General features: G+C 47.3%; 2 protein-coding genes across 3 annotated transcripts in view; one reads left to right on the top strand and one right to left on the bottom strand.

Moving 5' to 3' along the window:
* Positions 1–262: 262 nt before the first annotated feature.
* rplp2l (ribosomal protein, large P2, like) lies at positions 263–3,520 on the bottom strand. Its single transcript, XM_061222054.1, has 5 exons — positions 3,406–3,520; positions 2,638–2,761; positions 1,418–1,466; positions 855–953; positions 263–379 (listed from the first exon to the last, which is right to left on the bottom strand). Exons 2-5 carry the CDS (start codon positions 2,758–2,760, stop codon positions 306–308), a joined length of 345 nt encoding a protein of 114 aa, XP_061078038.1. The 5' UTR covers position 2,761; positions 3,406–3,520; the 3' UTR covers positions 263–305.
* A 126-nt stretch (positions 3,521–3,646) lies between these two features.
* Positions 3,647–21,809, top strand: part of pidd1 (p53-induced death domain protein 1) — a 25,955-nt gene continuing 7,792 nt past the window's right edge. For both annotated transcript variants that reach the window (XR_009705022.1, XM_061222589.1), the window contains exons 1-12: positions 3,647–4,022; positions 4,389–5,209; positions 10,889–11,302; positions 12,293–12,451; positions 14,349–14,400; positions 14,948–15,149; positions 17,390–17,539; positions 17,845–18,018; positions 18,305–18,452; positions 20,490–20,625; positions 21,302–21,452; positions 21,677–21,800. Coding sequence is in view for 1 of the 2 variants with exons in the window: in XM_061222589.1 (XP_061078573.1) it covers positions 4,558–5,209; positions 10,889–11,302; positions 12,293–12,451; positions 14,349–14,400; positions 14,948–15,149; positions 17,390–17,539; positions 17,845–18,018; positions 18,305–18,452; positions 20,490–20,625; positions 21,302–21,452; positions 21,677–21,800 (2,362 nt within the window). In the remaining variant the exon portion in view is untranslated. The remainder of the gene's footprint in view (positions 4,023–4,388; positions 5,210–10,888; positions 11,303–12,292; positions 12,452–14,348; positions 14,401–14,947; positions 15,150–17,389; positions 17,540–17,844; positions 18,019–18,304; positions 18,453–20,489; positions 20,626–21,301; positions 21,453–21,676; positions 21,801–21,809) is intronic.

The following is a 21,809-nucleotide window of genomic DNA, read 5'->3' as shown; positions in this document are numbered from 1 at the left end:
TTAAATCAGCAGCCATTTTAGGTCCTGGAAACAGGGTGTGTGTGAGAACCGCTTAATTAGGGAGTGCTGGAACACACCCAAAGCCAATAGACACTGCAGGCCTCAGGTTTGAGATCACTGAATTTAAAGGGGTCAGAATAATTATGAAATAAAGATGTATACCTTCCCTAGGAAGTCACAACGCACCCGGGAGAATTTCATATGCATAACCACCATGTTACTTTAAAAAAGGATGAAGAAACACATGACCAGACAAACAGAATTTATATCTGGAAAATTTATTTGTTTGTGTGTTCAGGGGATGCCTAGTCGAACAGACCGAATCCCATGTCATCCTCCGATTCCTCAGATTCCTCCTTCTTCTCCTCCTTCTTCTCCTCTGCAGAAACAGAAGAGGGCGAGGGAAGGGGTCAGGACGATGTTCATGGCTAGTCTTACACGTACGCAATTCACAATCATCACTTAGGGCTTGTTTACTCAATTATAAACTAGAGATAGAAACCTTAGTTAAATATACTTCCTTTTCAAAAAAAATCTAGTTCCTCACATCTGTATTGTACTATAAGCCCGACCATTGTGCTCATAACCTTTCAGAACCTAATCAGGTTAACACTATGGCCAAATAAGCTTGACCAGGCTGACACGGGCACGCAATAAATCTGCCCAAACTCTTGGGGATGCGGTTTGCCAGATCAATAACTTCTCAGCAATTCAAATCAATACATTCTCGGGTGGTGCATCAGGAAACTCAAAACCAAACCAAACGCGTCCAGATTCTGGTTCAGTTAACAGTGCAGTAAGACGAATGTTCATCTCGGTTGAGTGTAGGAGTGGTGTGTATGAATGGAGCTCACCAGCAGCAGGAGCGTCAGCAGCAACGCCCCCTCCTGGAGCGGCAGAGCTGGCCACGGCCACGGCACCTCCAGAAGGCACGCTGGCCAGCTTACCGTAGCCTGGAACAGAGACCCATTGTTACATGCATGCGCACACACAGTACTGCGTCTACTGAAGCACACCAGTATTCAGGGGCAAAGTGTTCACATTCTTGTAGTCTGATGTTGTGAGCTAAAGGAGTTTCTATCATCCTCGTGTAATTTTGGGAACTAAAGTTCACAGCTGGCTACTCGCTTTGTTTTCAACATGCTAGCCAAGTGCAGGAAACAGCCGGGCTAAAACACTTAACAAAACAATTGACACTTTGCCACAGAATATTGGTGTGCTTTGGCAGTAACGTACGCTTATTCAGACGCAGTTGGCTTTTCAAGGAATGTGGAATACTTGTCATGGAAAAGCCAGAGTGGACATCCCACAATGAATATCTTTCCCAGGATTACCTGGGGCCAGGTGGTCTTCCTGCTTTGGGCTGGCACAAAATGAACAACAAATCTTCACCAATGGATAAACCGCATGGACTCACCTTGGGCAATCACCTCCTCAACATTCTTGCCATCAAGTTCAGTGATCACCTGAGAGAAAAATAATAATTCAATAATTCATCACCAATAATAGTCAATTATCACTATGAAAATATTTACTGACAAATGACCCATCTGAACACGAAGGTGAAATTGCTCTGTAATGCACGGAAATTGCTGATGGACACGTGTCGAAAAACCGTAGCATTTCAGTTTACTACTTTCAACAGCACATATTAAAGGAGATTATATAATTTTGAGAGCCTCATTGCAGAAATGGTTTCTCAATAGTGAGTATGCGGATAGAAATCACCGATTTATACTAATGGACGACCATCCTTTCCAGGCAAATCAGACAGTTGGGAGAGAAGACGAATGGGAAGCAGCAGAGGCTGCATGTTAACATTCCAAAGTCCAAAGTGATGTTGAAATCATCTCAGGACAGCATAAGACAAATGGCTATGGTTATGGTTATACTGAATGCATTTGCCTTTTGGCACCGCCATGTTAACTGAGGGAGTGTTGGTGAGCTAGTGGTGATAAATGTACGCATGGAACAAAAACACATGGAATTACTATTCTGGGGTTGATATTTCAGTTTTAGTGCATATTTCGGATTGGTCAACATGCTTATTGTGTGGGATTATGGATATGTTTGGCATTTATACAAGTTTCTGGTGAACAGCCGACATCACATTAAATGGCAAAGGGGCATTCAGAGCTTTGTGGTGTTAAGCAAGAAAATAGACTGGACCTCGAGTAACACCAGCACAGCATGTACAGTGATGTTATTCCAGAGACAGAATACAACCGTTATAACATTGTCACTACTAGAAAAATATTGTGCGAACACTTATTTCCAAGAGTGCAACAAACTCAGGTTGCATGCAATTTTGGAAACGGTTCCAGCAGCACATTAAAGATATTATTTAAAACAAATAAAAAGCATACTCTGGAAGCATACCGTCGCTGTACTTGTAGTTATTTGAAATGTGTATTCAACACAAACCCCTGAATCCCCCCTATAGCCAATGTCAAGCCAGTAGTTAGTACGAAACCTTTAGAATGATCTGAAACATCCTTCAAACACAGTCTGGACCAATGACAAGCATACACTTAAACTGAAATATTAAAAACACAGAAATGGAACTATCCTTCAAAGAGCGCAAACGCATTATTCACGCTGTCCCCGTTCCCCTGCAGAGCAGCCCGGCGCGCGTACCTTCTCCATGCGGGTGTCATCGGCCTCGATCCCCACGCTCTCCAGGATCTTCTTGATGTCCTTGGCCTGCGGACTGTTGTTGCCACCGAGGGCGGCCAGCAAATAAGCGGCTACGTAACGCATCCTGGGGACGGATGGAAAGATGGGGTGATGTATGGGCCCACACTGGTACTCACAGACCAGGATGATAGAGGAACAGCGTCAGGAAAATATCACAACCTGGCCAAGTAGTATGTAGTGAGCGGTGTCGCATTTTAACCAAAAAACTAGCTAGTCTATTTAAGACTAGAATAGCAATGGCACTCTCTCAATTAGGCTAAGTAAGCGAATATTTATGAATCCGCACTAAAATGCATGAGAACAGAAGCGACTATTACAAGGTAACGTGGCTACAACCAACGGCATTGCCATTAGCAAGCCAATAATCCAGTATCAGCATCAAATATGCAAGGGAGAGAATAACGGTTTACAATAATTAGTTAGCCGATATGGGATACAAGCAAACATTATCATCGCAGGTTGACGTTACATTAGCTGGCCGCTAATGTTAGCTACCTTGCAGCCCTTGCTATTGCAAATCTGGTACTAGGCCGCCGCTGTTTGTACACATGGTCGCTGGCCCGGACCATTAAAAAAGCAAAATTGAGCTATACTTTCAGTCTCGACAGCTGCCTGGCATTACGGTGCGGTTGTAATATCGTATTCTAGTAACGACAATAACGTTCGGAGTAGTTTTAGACAACATTTTATGTTTTATAAGTCACTCACTTGACGGAGAAACAATTAAAGCGTGCCTCTTGGAAAATCGCGGTGGCAGAAAGGAAGGAACCCAGTTTCTGAAACCGGAAGGTGGAGCTCGTGGGCGGGACTGTCAAACCCAAACCGCGTCATTTATTGGTTAAAGGCGCATAGACGACAGTTGCATAATTTCTACACAGAATAACATTGATTCGTAACATGAACTCCATTTTGGCTCTCGCTTATTGATTGCATTATTGCTATTGCAGCTTTAAAATAAAGACGGGTTTAAGTTACATGAACGTCAAATTATTTAAGGCTGGTTAGGGTTAACGCTTTATCTAGTACAGAAGGTTGTAAACATACAAGAAATTAATAGGATTATCAAGTCACTGTTCCTTTAAGAACTGTCCCGCCCTGGGTTGAAAGTTTGGCGGTGCTTCTGACAAACAATAATAGTTTGTGCTAGCAGCTAACTAAGATAGCCGGATTGAGAGTTGGCAAGTAGGAAACCAGAGCTAATGCAAGGAGTTTAAGCAACGATTGTAGCACCATGCTGTAAATGTACCATGAAGAACGTGCCATGCTGAAGGGGAGACGATAATTGACACCGGCGAGGACACCGCTCAAAACTCCGTGGAAATGATGTAAAATGTTGCCATTGCTGCTATAATGGGAATACACATAATCAGTTCCGTAGCTAACTTAGCCTTAGACCAGTGGCTCACTAGCTTAAGTCTTGTCTTTGCTACTGCAAGCTTACATTTCATAGTGCTTACAATATATTGCTTGCTGGGCAGCTAGGGAATTAACTAGTGGAGGTATATGCACCGGCGTGAAGCAGAATTTCTTGGTAAATTGGTTAAACTTGAAAACCATCTGTTTTCTGTATGCATGACAGCTACTTGAATCTTGAGTCTATAAGGTGACGTGTTTTTTTTAACCTGAGATTGTTGACGAATGTCCTTTCTCTCTCCGTCTGTCTGTCGCTTTCTTTCGCACGCGTGTCTCAGGAGCCGTGCGCCAGCCCAGACTTGCCCATCTCTGCCTGTCCAGGACGCCTGAGCGCGCAATGGCGCGGGAGAGGCAGACGAAGAACAGGAGATGGCTGAGCTTCATCCTGTACTGTAATGCCTCAACAGCACCCGGAGGTCTGAGCGAGGCCAACTGTCGTAGCTGGTAATGAAACGCATGGAGAAGGCAAGAGAGAGAAGTGCAACTGATGAGGCTGGTTTGGGCGAGGAGTCGGTCAGGAGGAAGGACCTAGATAATCTGCCAGGAGAACTGGAGAGGAGAAGGCCGTCCGACAGAGAGACACGCTCCCAGCGCAGTGGAGAGGAACAAATGGACCTGCGGAGAGCGAGGGAGGAACAGATCAACACAGGGACAAAAAGGAGAGAAATAAAGGGAGAAGAAAAAGAACTGAGTGGATGGGAAGAGGGGAGGGCGAAGGAGGCTGTGGAGAAGGACGGTGCTGAGGAAGCCACGATCCCCTCTCTCTCTCCATCTCCGTCTCTCTGTCTTACAGAAGCCTGGCCTTCCTCTACCTCTTCATCCTCCTCCTCTTCCTCACAGCTGCCCTCCTCCGCTCCCTGTCCTCTCCCCCGTCTCTCCCCTGCCCTGCCGGATGCGTTGGTGGTTTTGGCAGATGCCCGGCTGACGCTGGATGTGTATCGGGACGGGGCAGCGGCCCTCCCCGCCCTGTGGGCGGCGGCTCCGGGGCGGCTGGGCAGGGTGCGCTATCTGAGGCTGGGCTCCGAAGACCTCCAGGGCCTGCAGGAGGCTCTCACCATCCTACCCCTCCTCACACAGCTGCACTCACTGGCCATACGAGGTAGAGCACTCACACACCCTCAGGCCCCACGGTCTGACACACTAACACACACTCCACCCTCAGGCCCCACGGTCTGACACACTAACACACACTCCACCCTCAGGCCCCACGGTCTGACACACTAACACACACTCCACCCTCAGGCCCCACGGTCTGACACACTAACACACACTCCACCCTCAGGCCCCACGGTCTGACACACTAACACACACTCCACCCTCAGGCCCCACGGTCTGACACACTAACACACACTCCACCCTCAGGCCCCACGGTCTGACACACTAACACACTCACACACCCTCAGGCCCCACGGTCTGACACACTAACACACACTCCACCCTCAGGCCCCACGGTCTGACACACTAACACACACTCCACCCTCATGCCCCACGGTCTGACACACTAACACACACTCCACCCTCATGCCCCACGGTCTGACACACTAACACACACTCCACCCTCAGGCCCCACGGTCTGACACACTAACACACACTCCACCCTCAGGCCCCACGGTCTGACACACTAACACACACTCCACCCTCAGGCCCCACGGTCTGACACACTAACACACACTCCACCCTCAGGCCCCACGGTCTGACACACTAACACACACTCCACCCTCAGGCCCCACGGTCTGACACACTAACACACACTCCACCCTCATGCCCCACGGTCTGACACACTAACACACACTCCACCCTCAGGCCCCACGGTCTGACACACTAACACACACTCCACCCTCAGGCCCCACGGTCTGACACACTAACACACACTCCACCCTCAGGCCCCACGGTCTGACACACTAACACACACTCCACCCTCAGGCCCCACGGTCTGACACACTAACACACACTCCACCCTCAGGCCCCACGGTCTGACACACTAACACACACTCCACCCTCAGGCCCCACGGTCTGACACACTAACACACACTCCACCCTCATGCCCCACGGTCTGACACACTAACACACACTCCACCCTCAGGCCCCACGGTCTGACACACTAACACACACTCCACCCTCATGCCCCACGGTCTGACACACTAACACACACTCCACCCTCAGGCCCCACGGTCTGACACACTAACACACACTCCACCCTCAGGCCCCACGGTCTGACACACTAACACACACTCCACCCTCATGCCCCACGGTCTGACACACTAACACACACTCCACCCTCAGGCCCCACGGTCTGACACACTAACACACACTCCACCCTCATGCCCCACGGTCTGACACACTAACACACACTCCACCCTCAGGCCCCACGGTCTGACACACTAACACACACTCCACCCTCATGCCCCACGGTCTGACACACTAACACACACTCCACCCTCAGGCCCCACGGTCTGACACACTAACACACACTCCACCCTCAGGCCCCACGGTCTGACACACTAACACACACTCCACCCTCAGGCCCCACGGTCTGACACACTAACACACACTCCACCCTCATGCCCCACGGTCTGACACACTAACACACACTCCACCCTCATGCCCCACGGTCTGACACACTAACACACACTCCACCCTCATGCCCCACGGTCTGACACACTAACACACACTCCACCCTCATGCCCCACGGTCTGACACACTAACACACACTCCACCCTCAGGCCCCACGGTCTGACACACTAACACACACTCCACCCTCATGCCCCACGGTCTGACACACTAACACACACTCCACCCTCATGCCCCACGGTCTGACACACTAACACACACTCCACCCTCAGGCCCCACGGTCTGACACACTAACACACACTCCACCCTCATGCCCCACGGTCTGACACACTAACACACACTCCACCCTCATGCCCCACGGTCTGACACACTAACACACACTCCACCCTCATGCCCCACGGTCTGACACACTAACACACACTCCACCCTCATGCCCCACGGTCTGACACACTAACACACACTCCACCCTCAGGCCCCACGGTCTGACACACTAACACACACTCCACCCTCATGCCCCACGGTCTGACACACTAACACACACTCCACCCTCAGGCCCCACGGTCTGACACACTAACACACACTCCACCCTCAGGCCCCACGGTCTGACACACTAACACACATAAGCATATTTACATGTTGCATGCAATGCAGTGATGTACCAAACAATTTATTTTGGTAAGAATTAGGGATGTGACTAATCATCAGTTTTTGTAACCAGTTACCATCCCATTTCTTAAACGGTTAACCGGCTAACCGATACTGCTTATGACCGTGAGGGGTCATATCTTTTCTTTTTTGTTTAACTGAATTACTGAGAAATTGAATTGCATTTTCGAACTTGCATTTTAAACCCCCTGAAATGGCCAGATTGCTTGCTCAAATTACTGAAGCCAGTTTAGAATAGTTTAGAACTGCAATAATATGACTAGTTATGAACATGCATTTATTTTTAACTGAGCTTACCATTTCACCTTAAGAATTTTAAATTTTTTGTAACCATTTACAAATCAGTTTTGGTTAACCGGTTAACTGTTCACACCCGAGTAAAAATATTATTTGGCGTATGTCCGCCTTTTTTTCTTGTGTCTCATAATAGCTTGTCACGCTTAAGAACTAAATTTCTTATAAAACTGTCCTTATGTTTGATAAGAATCAGATGTAAGGTTGTCTCAATCATTTTGGAGAACTTGCCACAGAACTGCAGACTGACTGTCGCTTCTGGCTCTGCTTGGCAGCCTGGTCACGTCTCATGTTACTTTCACAAAAATAAGATCTCTAACATTTTATTTTTTGGAAAAGGAATGTTTGGAAATATTTTTGAATATTTGCTCTTTTCTACTGACATGCAAATGCAGAAAGCAAAAAAAATAAACAAGAAAAAAAAAAAGGTTGAAAGACCAAATTTATATTAAAAAAAGAAGCTTGGGTGCCTAAGATGTTTGCACAGTCCTGTACATCCTACACCTACACACTAATGCATGGACATACCCCACCCTACTTAAACCCACATTTCCTTTTTTATTTTCCAAAAAGGTACTTCATGCTTTTTGATTACTGATCATTAAACATTCATACATGTGTAATATGCAGACATACAGTGGCTTCTGATCATTAAACATTCATACATGTGTAATATGCAGACATACAGTGGCTTCAGAAAGTATTCAGACCACTTTTCGCGCACTTTATTGCATTCTAGATTTAATGGATAAAATGGAAATAAAAATTCATAACAATTTTGCCCATCAATCTACATTTAATATCCCATAAAGTCAAAACATGTTTTTAGACATTTTTGCCAATTTAATTTAAATGAAAAACTGAAATCTCTCATTTACATACAGTGAGCACTGTAGTTCATTGGACAGTGACACATTTTTTGTTAGTTTGGGTCTGTACTCTAGTACTTTGAGTTTGATACAATGACGTTGAAGTGCAGTCGGTCAGCTTCAATTCGAGGGTATTTTCATCCATATCTGATGAACCGTTTAGAAAGGACAGCACCTTTTGTACCTTTTTAAGGTACTAATAAGTATTTGTTGAATTGGCTTCACAGATGTGTTTCGTTTGGCAGGTGTATTCATTTGTGTCTTTAGTGAATGCAGAAGAGAGCTGTTGGATGTCTAGTCTTGATTCAAGACTATGCAATTGCCTTTGGAGATTGTTGTTGGGGTGTGACAACATGAGGACGACTGCAGTGTTGATGTAAATTAATCTGGCCATCATACGGTTCAGAAATTAAATTCAATCAATCAGGTGCATTGCAAAAACACTGGGCATGCCCAAGTCAACTGTTTGGCTCATTATCAACAAGAAAAACAACTGGTGAACTCAATTATGTCAAAAGACTTGGTAGACCAAGGACGACTGCTGTAGTGAATGACCAGGCAATACACTCTATGGTGAAGAAAACCCTCTTTACAATGGCCCAACTGATCAAGAACACTTTCCTGGGTGCAGGTGTAGGTGTCAAAGCCTCCCATTCATAGAAGTCTGCACCAGTCGGACTACAGAGGGTACACTACAAGATGCAAGCCAGAATGCAAAAAGTCCCAGAAACAATCAGGACCTCAAGATTGCTGCAGTACAGGCCTGGCAGAGCATCACTTCAACCTTGCTGTCATTGTATTGTTTAAAACTCACAGTGCTAGAGTACAGAACCAAAATAACAAAAAATACAAAATAATCAAAGTCCAATGAGTTATGGTGGTCACTGTCAGTATTCAGATCCTTTGCTTAGCAAATTGTGGTCAGGTGCATCCTGTTTGCTTTAATGATCCTTTAGATGTGTGTAGAACTTGATTGGTGTGTAGACCTGTGGCAAATTGAATTGATTGCACATAGATTAGAAAGGCACACACCTGTGCATATAAGGACCCATAATTCTCACTGCATGTCAGGACAAAAATCAAGCCATGAAGTCCAAGGAACTCTTTGTAGGACTTTGTAGAATTGTGTTGAGGCATAGATCTGGGCAAGGGTTTAAAACCATTTCTAAAGCTTTGAATGTTCCTAGGAGCACATTGGCCTTAATCATTGTGAAATGGAAGAACCACTCTTCCTAGAGTTGGTTGTCTGGCCAAACTGAATAACTGGGCAAGAAGGGCCTTGTTCAGGGAGGTGACGAACAACCCAACAGTCACTCTAACAGAGCTTTGGAAGTCCTCTGCAGAGACCGGAGAACCTATCGGAAGGATGATCATCTCAGCAGCACTCCATCAGGCCTTTATGGTAGAGTGGCTAGCTGAAAGCCTTGAGTAAAAGGCCTGTGTTAGCCAAACGCCATTTAAAGGACTTTCCTCATTTAAATGAGGAAAAAGATTGCCTGGTCTGATGAGACGAAAATTGAACTCTTCGGGCAGAACTCCAAGCGCTATGTCTGGCGAACACCAGGCACTGCTCATCACCTGGCTAATACCATCCTTATGATGAAGCATGGCAGTGGCAGCATCCTGCTATAGGGGTGCTTCTCAGTGGCAGGGACAGGGACACTGGTCTGAATTGAGGGAAGGATGAATGCAGCCAAATATACTGAGAGGTCCTTGAAGAAAATCTGCTCCAGAGTGCACGCACCTCAGACTCGGGCGACTGTTCTCATTTCAGCATGACCATGACCTGGATCATACAGCAAAGACAATGTGGCAGTGGGGCAAGTCTCTTACTGTCCTCGAGTGGCCCAGCCATACCCCATAGAACATCTTTGGAGAGACCTGAAGATGGCATTTCACAGACCCTTCCTATCTAATCTGACAGACCTCCTTGAGAGGATCTGCAAGGGAGAATGGGATAAACTGCCCAAATCCAGGGGTGCAAAGCTTGTAGAGACTTACCCAAGAAAACTTGAAGCTGTAGTTGCTGCCAAAGGGGCTTCTACAGAGTACTGAATTTAGGGTGTGAATACCTATAAAAATGAGAGATATCAGTTTTTGAATAAATTTGCTAAAATGTCTAAAAACATGTTGTCACTTTGTCATTATGGGTTATTTAGTGTTGATGGGCAAAAATGGGTAATTTTATCCATGTTGAATTAAATCTACAACCAAATGACATGTGCCACTGAAGCCACTGTATTAATTAATATATAATAACTGTGTGCTTTAGTAGAAATGGGGACTTTTCTGGGGTTTTCTCCTGTAATGCAGTTGTTCTTCTCCCTCATCCTTCTGTTCCTGTAACCTGTGGTAACGCCCCTCCCCCTCTCCCCCAGGGCACTGTCTGCAGGATGGTTTGGGTGACCCCCTCCCTGGCCTCCTCTCCTCCCTCCCCCCATCTCTCCGTTCCCTCTCCTCCCTCACCCACCTGGACCTTTCTTTTAACCGCCTCACCTCGCTGCCACCCTGTCTGCTCTCTCTCCCCCTTCTTTCCTCTCTCCTTCTCTCCCACAACCTCCTGTCATCCCTGCCCTCCTCCGTGGGTGAGCTGCGCTCTCTCTCCTTCCTCTCGCTCCTGGGCAACCGGCTGCAGACTGTGCCGCCCAGCCTGGGCCACCTGGGGGCGCTGTGCACCCTCGACCTGTCCCACAACCAGCTGCAGAGACTGCCCCCGGAGCTGGGCCTTCTGGAGAGCCTACAGAGCCTGGAGCTGTCCCACAACTGCCTGAGAGAGCTGCCCCATACTCTGGGTAAGGAGCTCACACACCCTCCTGAGAGCGCTGCCCCATACTCTGGGTAAGGAGCTCACACACCCTCCTGAGAGAGCTGCCCCATACTCTGGGTAAGGAGCTCACACACCCTCCTGAGAGAGCTGCCCCATACTCTGGGTAAGGAGCTCACACACCCTCCTGAGAGAGCTGCCCCATACTCTGGGTAAGGAGCTCACACACCCTCCTGAGAGAGCTGCCCCATACTCTGGGTAAGGAGCTCACACACCCTCCTGAGAGAGCTGCCCCATACTCTGGGTAAGGAGCTCACACACCCTCCTGAGAGAGCTGCCCCATACTCTGGGTAAGGAGTTCACACACCCTCCTGAGAGAGCTGCCCCATACTCTGGGTAAGGAGCTCACACACCCTCCTGAGAGAGCTGCCCCATACTCTGGGTAAGGAGCTCACACACCCTCCTGAGAGAGCTGCCCCATACTCTGGGTAAGGAGCTCACACACCCTCCTGAGAGAGCTGCCCTATACTCTGGGTAAGGAGCTCACACACCCTCCTGAGAGAGCTGCCCCATACTCTGGGTAAGGAGCTCACACACCCTCCTGAGAGAGCTGCCCCATACTCTGGGTAAGGAGCTCACACACCCTCCTGAGAGAGCTGCCCCATACTCTGGGTAAGGAGCTCACACACCCTCCTGAGAGAGCTGCCCCATACTCTGGGTAAGGAGTTCACACACCCTCCTGAGAGCGCTGCCCCATACTCTGGGTAAGGAGCTCACACCCTCCTGAGAGAGCTGCCCCATACTCTGGGTAAGGAGCTCACACACCCTCCTGAGAGAGCTGCCCCATACTCTGGGTAAGGAGCTCACACACTCGCCTGAGAGAGCTGCCCTATACACTGCGTCAGGGGTGGAGGTATATCTGCACAATGGGGAGGTGTAATGTTTAACGACTGGGACGGCCTACGTTTGGGAAGGGGGAGACATTGTGCATTTCTCTCTCTCTCTTTCTCTCTATCAGGGTCTCTCCTCTCGCTGCGGGAGCTCAGCATTCACAGCAACGATATCCGCAGCGTCCCTCCCTGTTTGAAGGACCTGCCCCACCTGATCCGACTGGATGTGCGCAACAACCCCCTGGGAAGACCCCCCACCCCTCCCCCACTCCCCCTCCCTACCTCAGGTAGGCGAACCCTAACCCCCACCCCATTTTTGTTAGATCCCCGGGGTTCTCCTACTATTTTATAAACCTTACAGTACTATCACCCTGAACAGGCTAACCTTACATTTTATTTTGCAGATACTTTTATCCAAAGCGACATAAAAAAAGTGCATATCAAGGTCATAGAACAAACAACAGAACAGCTCGGTTAAAGTACAATATTCACATATGATTGGTTGTAAATCCATGAACATAAGTCATAAGTCAAGCACAAGGTAAATGGGCCACATCTTTAACTACCATACTGAGACATCTACAACTTCAGGAACAGAAAGTCCTAGATTAAGGTACAAAATACAACAAGGGTGATAGAGAGGTGAAAAACAAATGACAATAGTTTAGGGGACTTGTGCAAAGGAGTCAAGGTACAGCGTGAAGAGGTGAGCTTTCAGTTTGCGGCAGAAAATTGGCAGTGAGTGAACAGTTCTAATGGGAATAGGGAGCTAGCTCTGCAGTCGGGACAAAGAGCCATTCACGTGGCTGGCGGTATGTGCAGGTCGGCCTGTGGCAGAAGAGCGGAGTAGTCGAGCTGGTGCATAGGGTTGAGTTATGTCCTGTAGGTAGGGAGGGTCTGTCTTGTTGGCTGCAGCTCAGGCCAGAACTTTGAATTTGGTCCTGGCAGCAACTGGTTGCCAGTGGAGTGGCTGTAGCAGGGCGTGATGTGTGAGAACGTCAGTAGGTTGAAGACGAATCGGGCCGCAGCGTTCTGGAGCGGCTGGATGGCATAGGCTGGCAAAGGGAGAAGTTGCAGTAATTCAGTCGGGAGATTTCCATGGCCTGTACGAGTAACTATGCTATACACGGTCAGGTATGTTTGAATCCTCCTGAAGGAATCTGCAGTTGATGCATCTTGCACTTTGAAATCCAGCTGGTCATCCAGGACCACCCCCAGGTTTCTAGCAGAGCGGGGCACATCCACTGTAGTCCCATCAACGGTGACTGTGAGGAATGAAGAGCAGTTCCCTATTTTTTTGGTTGAGCTTCAGGTGACGCCTGGCCATCCACAATGTGATGTCAGCCAGGCTGACTTTAACCTCTCATTAATGACTCTCATTAACCTGTGTGGCAGAGGGAAGGGAAGACGGGTAAAGTTGAGTATCATCAGCATAACAGTGATATGAGAAGCTCTGGGATGCAATTACCAAGCCAGTACAGAGCCCTGTGGGACTTCTGTGAAAAGGGGATGAGTAGCAGAGGTGGACCCCCTCCAGGTGACCTGGTAGGACCTATCTGGGGCGGCCTGTAGCGTAGTGGTTAAGGTACGTGCCTGTAGCGTAGTGGTTAAGGTACGTGCCTGTAGCGTAGTGGTTAAGGTACGTGCCTGTAGCGTAGTGGTTAAGGTACGTGCGTGTAGCGTAGTGGTTAAGGTACGTGCCTGTAGCGTAGTGGTTAAGGTACGTGCGTGTAGCGTAGTGGTTAAGGTACGTGCCTGTAGCGTAGTGGTTAAGGTACGTGCGTGTAGCGTAGTGGTTAAGGTACGTGCCTGTAGCGTAGTGGTTAAGGTACGTGCCTGTAGCGTAGTGGTTAAGGTACGTGCCTGTAGCGTAGTGGTTAAGGTACGTGCGTGTAGCGTAGTGGTTAAGGTACCTGACTGGGACACGCAAGGTCGGCGGTTCGATGTTGGTTCCCTGTCCAACCCAAACAGAGCACTTAATTCAACAGCTAGCGATCTCATTGAGCTGCTAATTAGACCCAGTTGTGCCAATTTAAATTAGGGTTGAACTGAAAATGTACAACCCAGTGGATGAGCACGTCAGGAACAGGGTTGGACAGCCCTGCTCTAAGGAGAATGTCTGATGGTGGAGATGACCACCTTTAATGTTTGATTGTCACCAACCCGAGGTGTGTTATATTTTAGGACAAATGGAAACCGAACTTCCAGAGTTGCATCTTGGACCCAACCAGCATTGGTAATTCTTCTTTCCTTATGGCATGCAATAAATCATTCTTCCAATACAATAGTCACAGTATATTGCATATAAAATTGTGATGACTATGGTACTGATTATGTGTCACGGTACCTTGATCCTCTGAGTGGATCATTCAGTTTCCATGGGATGTTCAGTCTTATCTGAGGAGGGCTGGTGTGGGTGTGGGCTCTAGTTTCAGCTCTGCACTAAAACAGTCAAACTGTCATAACTGATCAAGATCGAATTACTTCTATCAGGTGGTTTAAAGCAGGATGAAGCTGGTCCCACACCAGCCCTTTTTGGATAAACCTGGGTATCCCAGGTTCTTAATGGTATTATTGGTCACATTCCTTTGACTGTGTTTCACCAAAATTACAGCATTTAGAGTGCCAATGGTGACCCCTTAGACATATTCATTCATATAACTTCAGTAAGGCCCTAGTTGTCCTGTGTAATTTGGATCTCTCTCTCTCTCTCTCTCTCTCTCCCTCTCCCTCTCCCTCTCCCTCTCTCTTTCTCTCTCTCCCTCTCCCTCTCCCCCTCCCAGCTTCTTCGTGAGCGAGAGTGGGTGCAATGTGTTTCTGCCGGGAGGGGCGGAGCTTCAGTTCCCGCGGGGCGCTGTGGCTTCCAAAATGATGCTGACGTGGACAGTGAAGAGGCCAGACAGGAAGTGGGTGTGGCTTGAGGAACACGACTTCCTTTTGAGCTGGCCACTGGAACTCCTGCCTCATGGCACTGCTTTCCTGGAGGTCAGAGGTCACGGAATTCAGAAAATATGGATAATCATGTTTGAGTTAGGAGTATTTCTGAGGAGGATGTGTAGCATTTCTCTTTTCCCTTGTCTCTCCTTTTCTCAGACTAGACAAAACCTCAGAGTTCCAGACTGCCCGGCCACCCAAACAGGGTATGAGCCCAGAAACAGCATCAGCAAATACATAGCTTTTCAGCTTTGTACTGTACAATACACAGATTATATATAGTCGGTCCCAAACTTGCACTTAACCCCGTGAGTCATATTTGCATGAATTGCTTTTTTCCATGGTGAATTTTTCTATCAATATGATTTCAGGATATAGCGTTTGAAACTCGCGGTTCTATCTCTATCCTCCTGAGACCCTGCGTCCTCAAATGAGGACATTATATTTTGGCTTCCCTGAGCTCTCTAAAGTATTTCTCTGAACATAAGGGAATAAATTAAATATATTTCTGAAAATATTTTTCCTGCAACATATTTTTGTCACCCAAGACAATTTTTTTCATACTGTTGCTTTTTGTCTTCTTGGTCTCCGGAGGCTATAAACTATTATATGATGCCATTGCTTTAGCGACAATGGTTTCTCGGGGAAGCGAGGATTAATTAAAAAGCGTTTAAACCAGCAACTTATGAATCCAGCTGTTACCAGTCAACATTCTTGTTTAAATGTCTAGCACTGAATACTGAGCAGTGTGTCAACAGTTAAAACATCTCACGTAACCAATATATAAAATGTTACTTGATTTAATTTGGTAATTAATATAAAAAGATATAAGTGATCAATTAATTCACAAAATTCAATGACAGGCAGAGCAACCTGTTGTATCAACCTTTATAAAAATGCACAACTTGCAACCAGGTGAAAATCGAGAGATTTATTTGGTTACAAAAATTATTCACGTAAATGGTAAATGGTTGGCATTTACATAGAGCCTTTATCCAAAGTGCCTTACAATTGATGCTTCTCATTCACCCATTAATACACACATTCACACACTAACAGCGATTAGCTGCCATATAAGGCATCAACCAGCTCATCAGGCGCATTTGGGGGTTAAGTGTCTTGCTCAGCATAGCAGTGAAAATGTATGTTGTGGTGTCTGATGACATGGCCAAGTGGGAGCAAATGGATAGGATGGGCCCAAGCAAAAATCCCTGTGGGACCCCGCATGTCACTGCAATGTCGTCAGACCTGGAGCTGCCCAGTGAAACATGACACCACCGGTTGGTAATTTAGATGGAAAACCACAGACCTTAGTGTAGGTTTCGAGGCACTGGAGGTGGATGTTGTGGTCAACAGCTTCAAGGTCAAGGACAACTGGAATACTGGGTGATCCAGAGTCGGCTGCCATCGGCAGGTCATTGGTGACCTTGTTTCAGTGCTGTAGCTGGGCTGGAAGCCAGATTGAAAGGCTTCAAAGAGTGTATTATCAGACAGATTTAACAGGAGCTGAGAGGCCACAACTGTAGACGGGCTATTCGATGGAGTTTGGAAAGGCCTTGGAGAAAGACTTTCGATTAGCCCCAAAGTTCTGGAAAACCATTCTGAATCTCAGGAGGGTAACGTGGGACACTGTCCCAGCTGTTCTCAGCAAGGGCAGCATTACTCTGACTTCAACTGGAGATATTGTCTGAAGGTGGAAGGAACTCTTTGAGGAACTCCTAAATCTGACAGACACGAGGCAGAGCTGGGAACAGTCTGGGGGATACCCATCTCTGTGGCAGAAGTCACAGGGGTAATCAGAGAGCTCCTCATTGGAGCGTGTGGGTATTATTATTATGCTGTGTCTTTTAGAATGCAAATGTAGAACTGTAATAATGTTCTAATAGCATATATAAAATGAGAGAGCCTGTTTGTAGCATTTTTCAAATTACATTTTGTGACTTCCCTTTCAAAGGTGACTTCACATTCAAACATGTCAGAGGTCTGGGCGGTCCCCATTTCTCTATAGTTGAGATTTGGGTGATTGCTCGCTGTCAGCAATTGGGGTCTGTTACCCCTCCCCTAAAAGGACTAGTGAGGGGAACAAAATGTTTTTAAGAAGATTTACTGAAGTGTGTTTTTCTTATTTCAGAATATGTCTTTCAATGTAGGAGGATGTGCTTTTCTCTCTACCTCCGGTCTGAAAGTGTATTTGTAATGTTTTTTTTGGACAGCCATGTTTTTTATGTGTACATTTCTCATGTGTACGTTTTTCCTGGGGCTTTCTGTCTCTCCTCTCCCCTCTTTCCCAGCCTGTTCTGGTGTGCGTGCCATACCGTCGGTTTAGGAGGGGGGAAGTGGTGGTCCGCAGATTCGACGGCCAGTGCTGGAGTACACTACCAACTATGACCAGGAGGGGGAGCCAGAGGCACAGTGCTCGGCCAGGAGGAAGGCCAGCCCGGGTACGGTTGCACAGTCTGCTGAGTTTCAGCAGGTATCATTGAGGGTTGTATTCCCTGCGAACAGAGAGCCACATCCTAGGGGAATGCAAAGATAAGGCTGTAGGACTGATAAAACACTCCAGTGTTAAATAAGGAAGATTACAGATTTACAACCCAGTAGTTGAAGAAGATATGCCAGTAATTGTGAGATATAGGCCACTGTGATAAAAAAAAGAAGAAGAAAATCATAGAATAGTGATGAAATGCTAAAATTTAGGCTTGACCTATTCATGTGACACCCCCCCCCTCCCCCCTTACACACACAGCTGGCCTGCTGCTCTGTGAAGCAGTTCTCCTGGTTTGTAGCTGTCTCCCGTCTGGTGAGGGACAGTTGCTCAGTGTCGCCAGAGGGGGCGCTGCTGGTGTCTCGCGTAGATTCGGGAATCAAGCTGACATTCCCGTCCGGCTCTACCCTCCAGAACCGCACCGTCATGCTTCAGGTGCGCTCCTACGGCTCTTCATCAACTCGTTACAAGGAGGGTTGTAGTGGGATTGTAGAGGAACATGTAGTTCCACAAATCTGAATGTAGCGCAAAGTTGTGATCCTGCTTAGTAATATGTGTTGTTAACAGCTGTTCCGCAGTCAACAGAGCTTTTGGTTTAATTTGATCAAATCATTTCAATAAATTGTCATTATCAACTTTGTTGATTGTACTTGGGTTGTGAGGTGGATGGATCAGCCTTGCTGCAGATGATTAGTTGATGTTCAGGCTGCTCTTGCTCCAGGTGCTGCAGGTGGATGTCTCAGAGGTGCAGAAGCTGACTGGAGACCCCCAGGCCAGTGTCAGCCCTCTACTCTGCGTCTCCCAGTCTCCCAGCATGCCCTTCCTGCGGCCAGTCACTGTGCAGGTCCCCCTGCCTCCTGGACTGACTGGTACTCCAGCTCTGCTCAATACTCGTATTATTATTATCATCATTATCATCTCTAACTATTATTAGGGTGCTGTCTAGTATAATTGTTGGGGAACTGTCCTTGAAATGTAGAGGTTGCATGTTTCATTCCCAGGTGGAGCCATCATACCTTTTGAGAAAGGTACTTACCTCGCGAGTACCCAACTGTATGTAAAACATTTTTAACTGCTAGTCAGTGTAGGGTCCTCACACAGGCTGCCAAATAATGTAGGTCTTTTACACTACATGTAATAGTGAGGATGACTGTTAGAAACGTATGCGTCTCAGTCCTCACACAGGGTGCACAAATTGTATGGAATACGCCCCTACCCACACGCTCCAATGAGGAGCTCTCTGATTACCCCTGTGACTTCTGCCACAGAGATGGGTATCCCCCAGACTGTTCCCAGCTCTGCCTCGTGTCTGTCAGATTTAGAAGTTCCTCAAAGTGTTCCTTCCACCTTCAGACAATATCTCCAGTTGAAGTCAGAGTAATGCTGCCCTTGCTGAGAACAGCTGGGACAGTGTCCCACGTTACCCTCCTGAGATTCAGAATGGTTTTCCAGAACTTTGGGGCTAATCGAAAGTCTTTCTCCAAGGCCTTTCCAAACTCCATCGATGCCCAGCGTTTTTCTGAAACTGCAGCAGCTGCAGTTCTCATGCCCACCAGGCCCAGAAAGGCTCCTTCAGCTTGATAGCCTCCCTCACTGCTGGAGTCCAGCAGGAAGTCCTTTGGTTTCCGTCATGTCTTCCACCAGGCATTTCGACCAAGTAGTCCCGAACATGAGGGCCTGTTCTGTCCCCTGCCTTCTGAACCAATTCACCACTAGATGCTAATCAATTGACAGCTCAACTCCTCTATACACCCAAGTGTCCAACTCATGGTCGCAGGTCTGATGACATTACTACAAAGTCATTGACCTTTGTCCCAAGGTCTCCTGGTACCAGGTACACTTATGAACGTCCTTGTGTTTTAACATGGTGTTTCTTATAGACAAACCATGAGCAGCACAGAATAATGGAACACTGCCCTGGTTCAGATCAGAGATAACATTCCTCCGAATCACACCCCTCCAGGTTTCCCAGTCATTGCCTACATGAGCTTTGAAATCTCCCAGTGAATGTTTGGCATTTATATAGCGCCTTTGTCCAAAGCGCTGTACAATTGATGCTTATCATTCACCAATTCATATACACACTCCAACTGCGATTGGCTGCACCCCTCCCACCTTCAAGAAAGCCGAATATTCTGAACTGCTATCAATTCAGAAGACCCTCTCATCCATTGCAGTAAACTGAGCAGCTGTCAGCTGGGGACTCGTGAATATCCCCACTCCTGCCCGGCGCCTTTCACCCTGCACAACTCCTGAGTAGGAGAGGGACCACCCTCTATCAAGGAGTTTAGTTGCCAAGCCAACATTGTGCATGGAGCCGAGCCCAACTATATGGAGTTGGTACCTCTCAAGCTGACGTACCAGCTCTGCTCTTTCCCCATCATTGAGGTAACATCAAGCAAAAGTCACCTGTGGCCAATCTGCTCCCAACCTTTTCCCACATGGAGCATTTTCAACAACAAGTCTCTGCAAATGGTTCAAAGAAGGGCAAAATTGGTTCCTGGTAAGAAAGATAGAAATTATGAGACGTAAAGACTTTAGATGCTTAATCTTTTCAAGCTTTGTAAAATAAGATTTAGGGGCGATTAGATGGTGGCTTTTAAACTCACGATTCTTCTGGTTGAGTTCTGTTAGTAGAACAAGGGGGCATAAATACAAATTGGCAAAAGGTAAGTTGTGATACTATAAGGTTTGCAATTAAATAGTAAGCTCTAGGTGCTCGTTAGCATTAACAAAATGGTCAGCCTTGTTGGGCTGTTCTTGTCATTATGTCATGTCATGTTATGTTAAGTGTTTCTTGGTTCATAGGGCATGGCCCGGTGTGGGATTCCCTGACCACAGCTGCACTGCTCCAGTAGTGATTGTTAGTGTGTTGTTTTGTAGATGAGCATGTGCTCTTTGTGCAGGTCACACAGTGGACATGTCCTGCCTTTACCTTCTGCATGGGGACCAGGCCGCCCAAACCTGGACTGACGTCACGCCCCAGTCCTCTCTCCAAATCACGCATCTCTATGCCATCTTCACCGTGACCCACTTCTCCTGGTATGTGCATATTTAAAAACATCGAACAAATTAAACGGCCTTAGTCAAAATGGAGGAGGGTGGTATCTCGCCTTTAAATTTTACTCTCAATCTATGCTACTTATGATCAATGAAGTGATTTCATTCTGTGACTAATCCATACCAAGTGGGAGCTAATCCTCCTCCAGTTTTATCCCGTGGCATTACTTTTCTGCGCATCACGTGTGAAATTGGATGGCAGTACCAAATATGAATTGCGTGAGTGGATCCATACATGGGTTGGCTGGCCTGTGGACCATGCCACATGTTGCCCATGATTCAGTTGAATAAATATCTGTCCTGTTTTATATTTTTATTATTTAAGTACATTAAATATAAAATATGATAAATATATTAAAATATTTGTCCTTTTAAAAACTTGGGGAACGTGACGCCTGCTGTTTACAGTGTCCTTATTGAAGCTGCCTTGATAACGTTTCAGTTGAAATGCTCACATTGTTAAGCTGCCTTGAGAATGTTCCAGGTACTGGTTCTGGTACACCACTAAGCGTAGTGTGTGTGTGTGTGTGTGTGTGTGTGTGTGTGTGTGTGTGTGTGTGTGTGTGTGTGTGTGTGTGTGTGTGTGTGTGTGTGTGTGTGTGTGTGTGTGTGTGTGTGTGTGTGTGTGTGTGTGTGTGTGTGTGTGTGTGTGTTGCAGGTACTGGTTGTGGTACACCACTAAGCGTAGTGTGTGTGGAGTGGTGAGGAAAGTTTATCACAGACTTCGGCAGTTCCGGGTCCAGTTCCTTGTTCTCCAGAGGAAGGCCGACCCGATGCAGGTGCTACTGCAGTGTCTCCCGACAAGCAAGGTAGGGCTCCCAGCAAAACAAGGGCCCTAGAACACCCCTGTCAGTTTGAGGGAGGGTATGATGACAGGTCTTGGGCCCTAGAACACCCCTGTCAGTTTGAGGGAGGGTATGATGACAGGTCTTGGGCCCTAGAACACCCCTGTCACAGTTTGAGGGAGGGTATGATGACAGGCCTCGTGTTGAAGTGTGTATGTCTGTGTAATAGCACCCTGCTCTGACCACAGGTGGACAGTTGCCTGCAGTCTCTCTCTCCCCTGTATGAAGGTCCCCAGCCCTCTGACCTGTGTGAACTCATGGAAGGAGAGCAGTTTTTCGCTGGATTCGAGAGTGGAATCAACATCAACTCAGGTCAGAATG

This window comes from Conger conger, chromosome 15 (genome assembly GCF_963514075.1).
Source record: "Conger conger chromosome 15, fConCon1.1, whole genome shotgun sequence".
In the NCBI taxonomy this organism is placed as follows: Eukaryota; Metazoa; Chordata; class Actinopteri; order Anguilliformes; family Congridae; genus Conger; species Conger conger.
The sequence above is the reverse complement of the archived record's forward strand: the minus strand, read 5'-3'. Positions and strand labels throughout refer to the sequence as shown.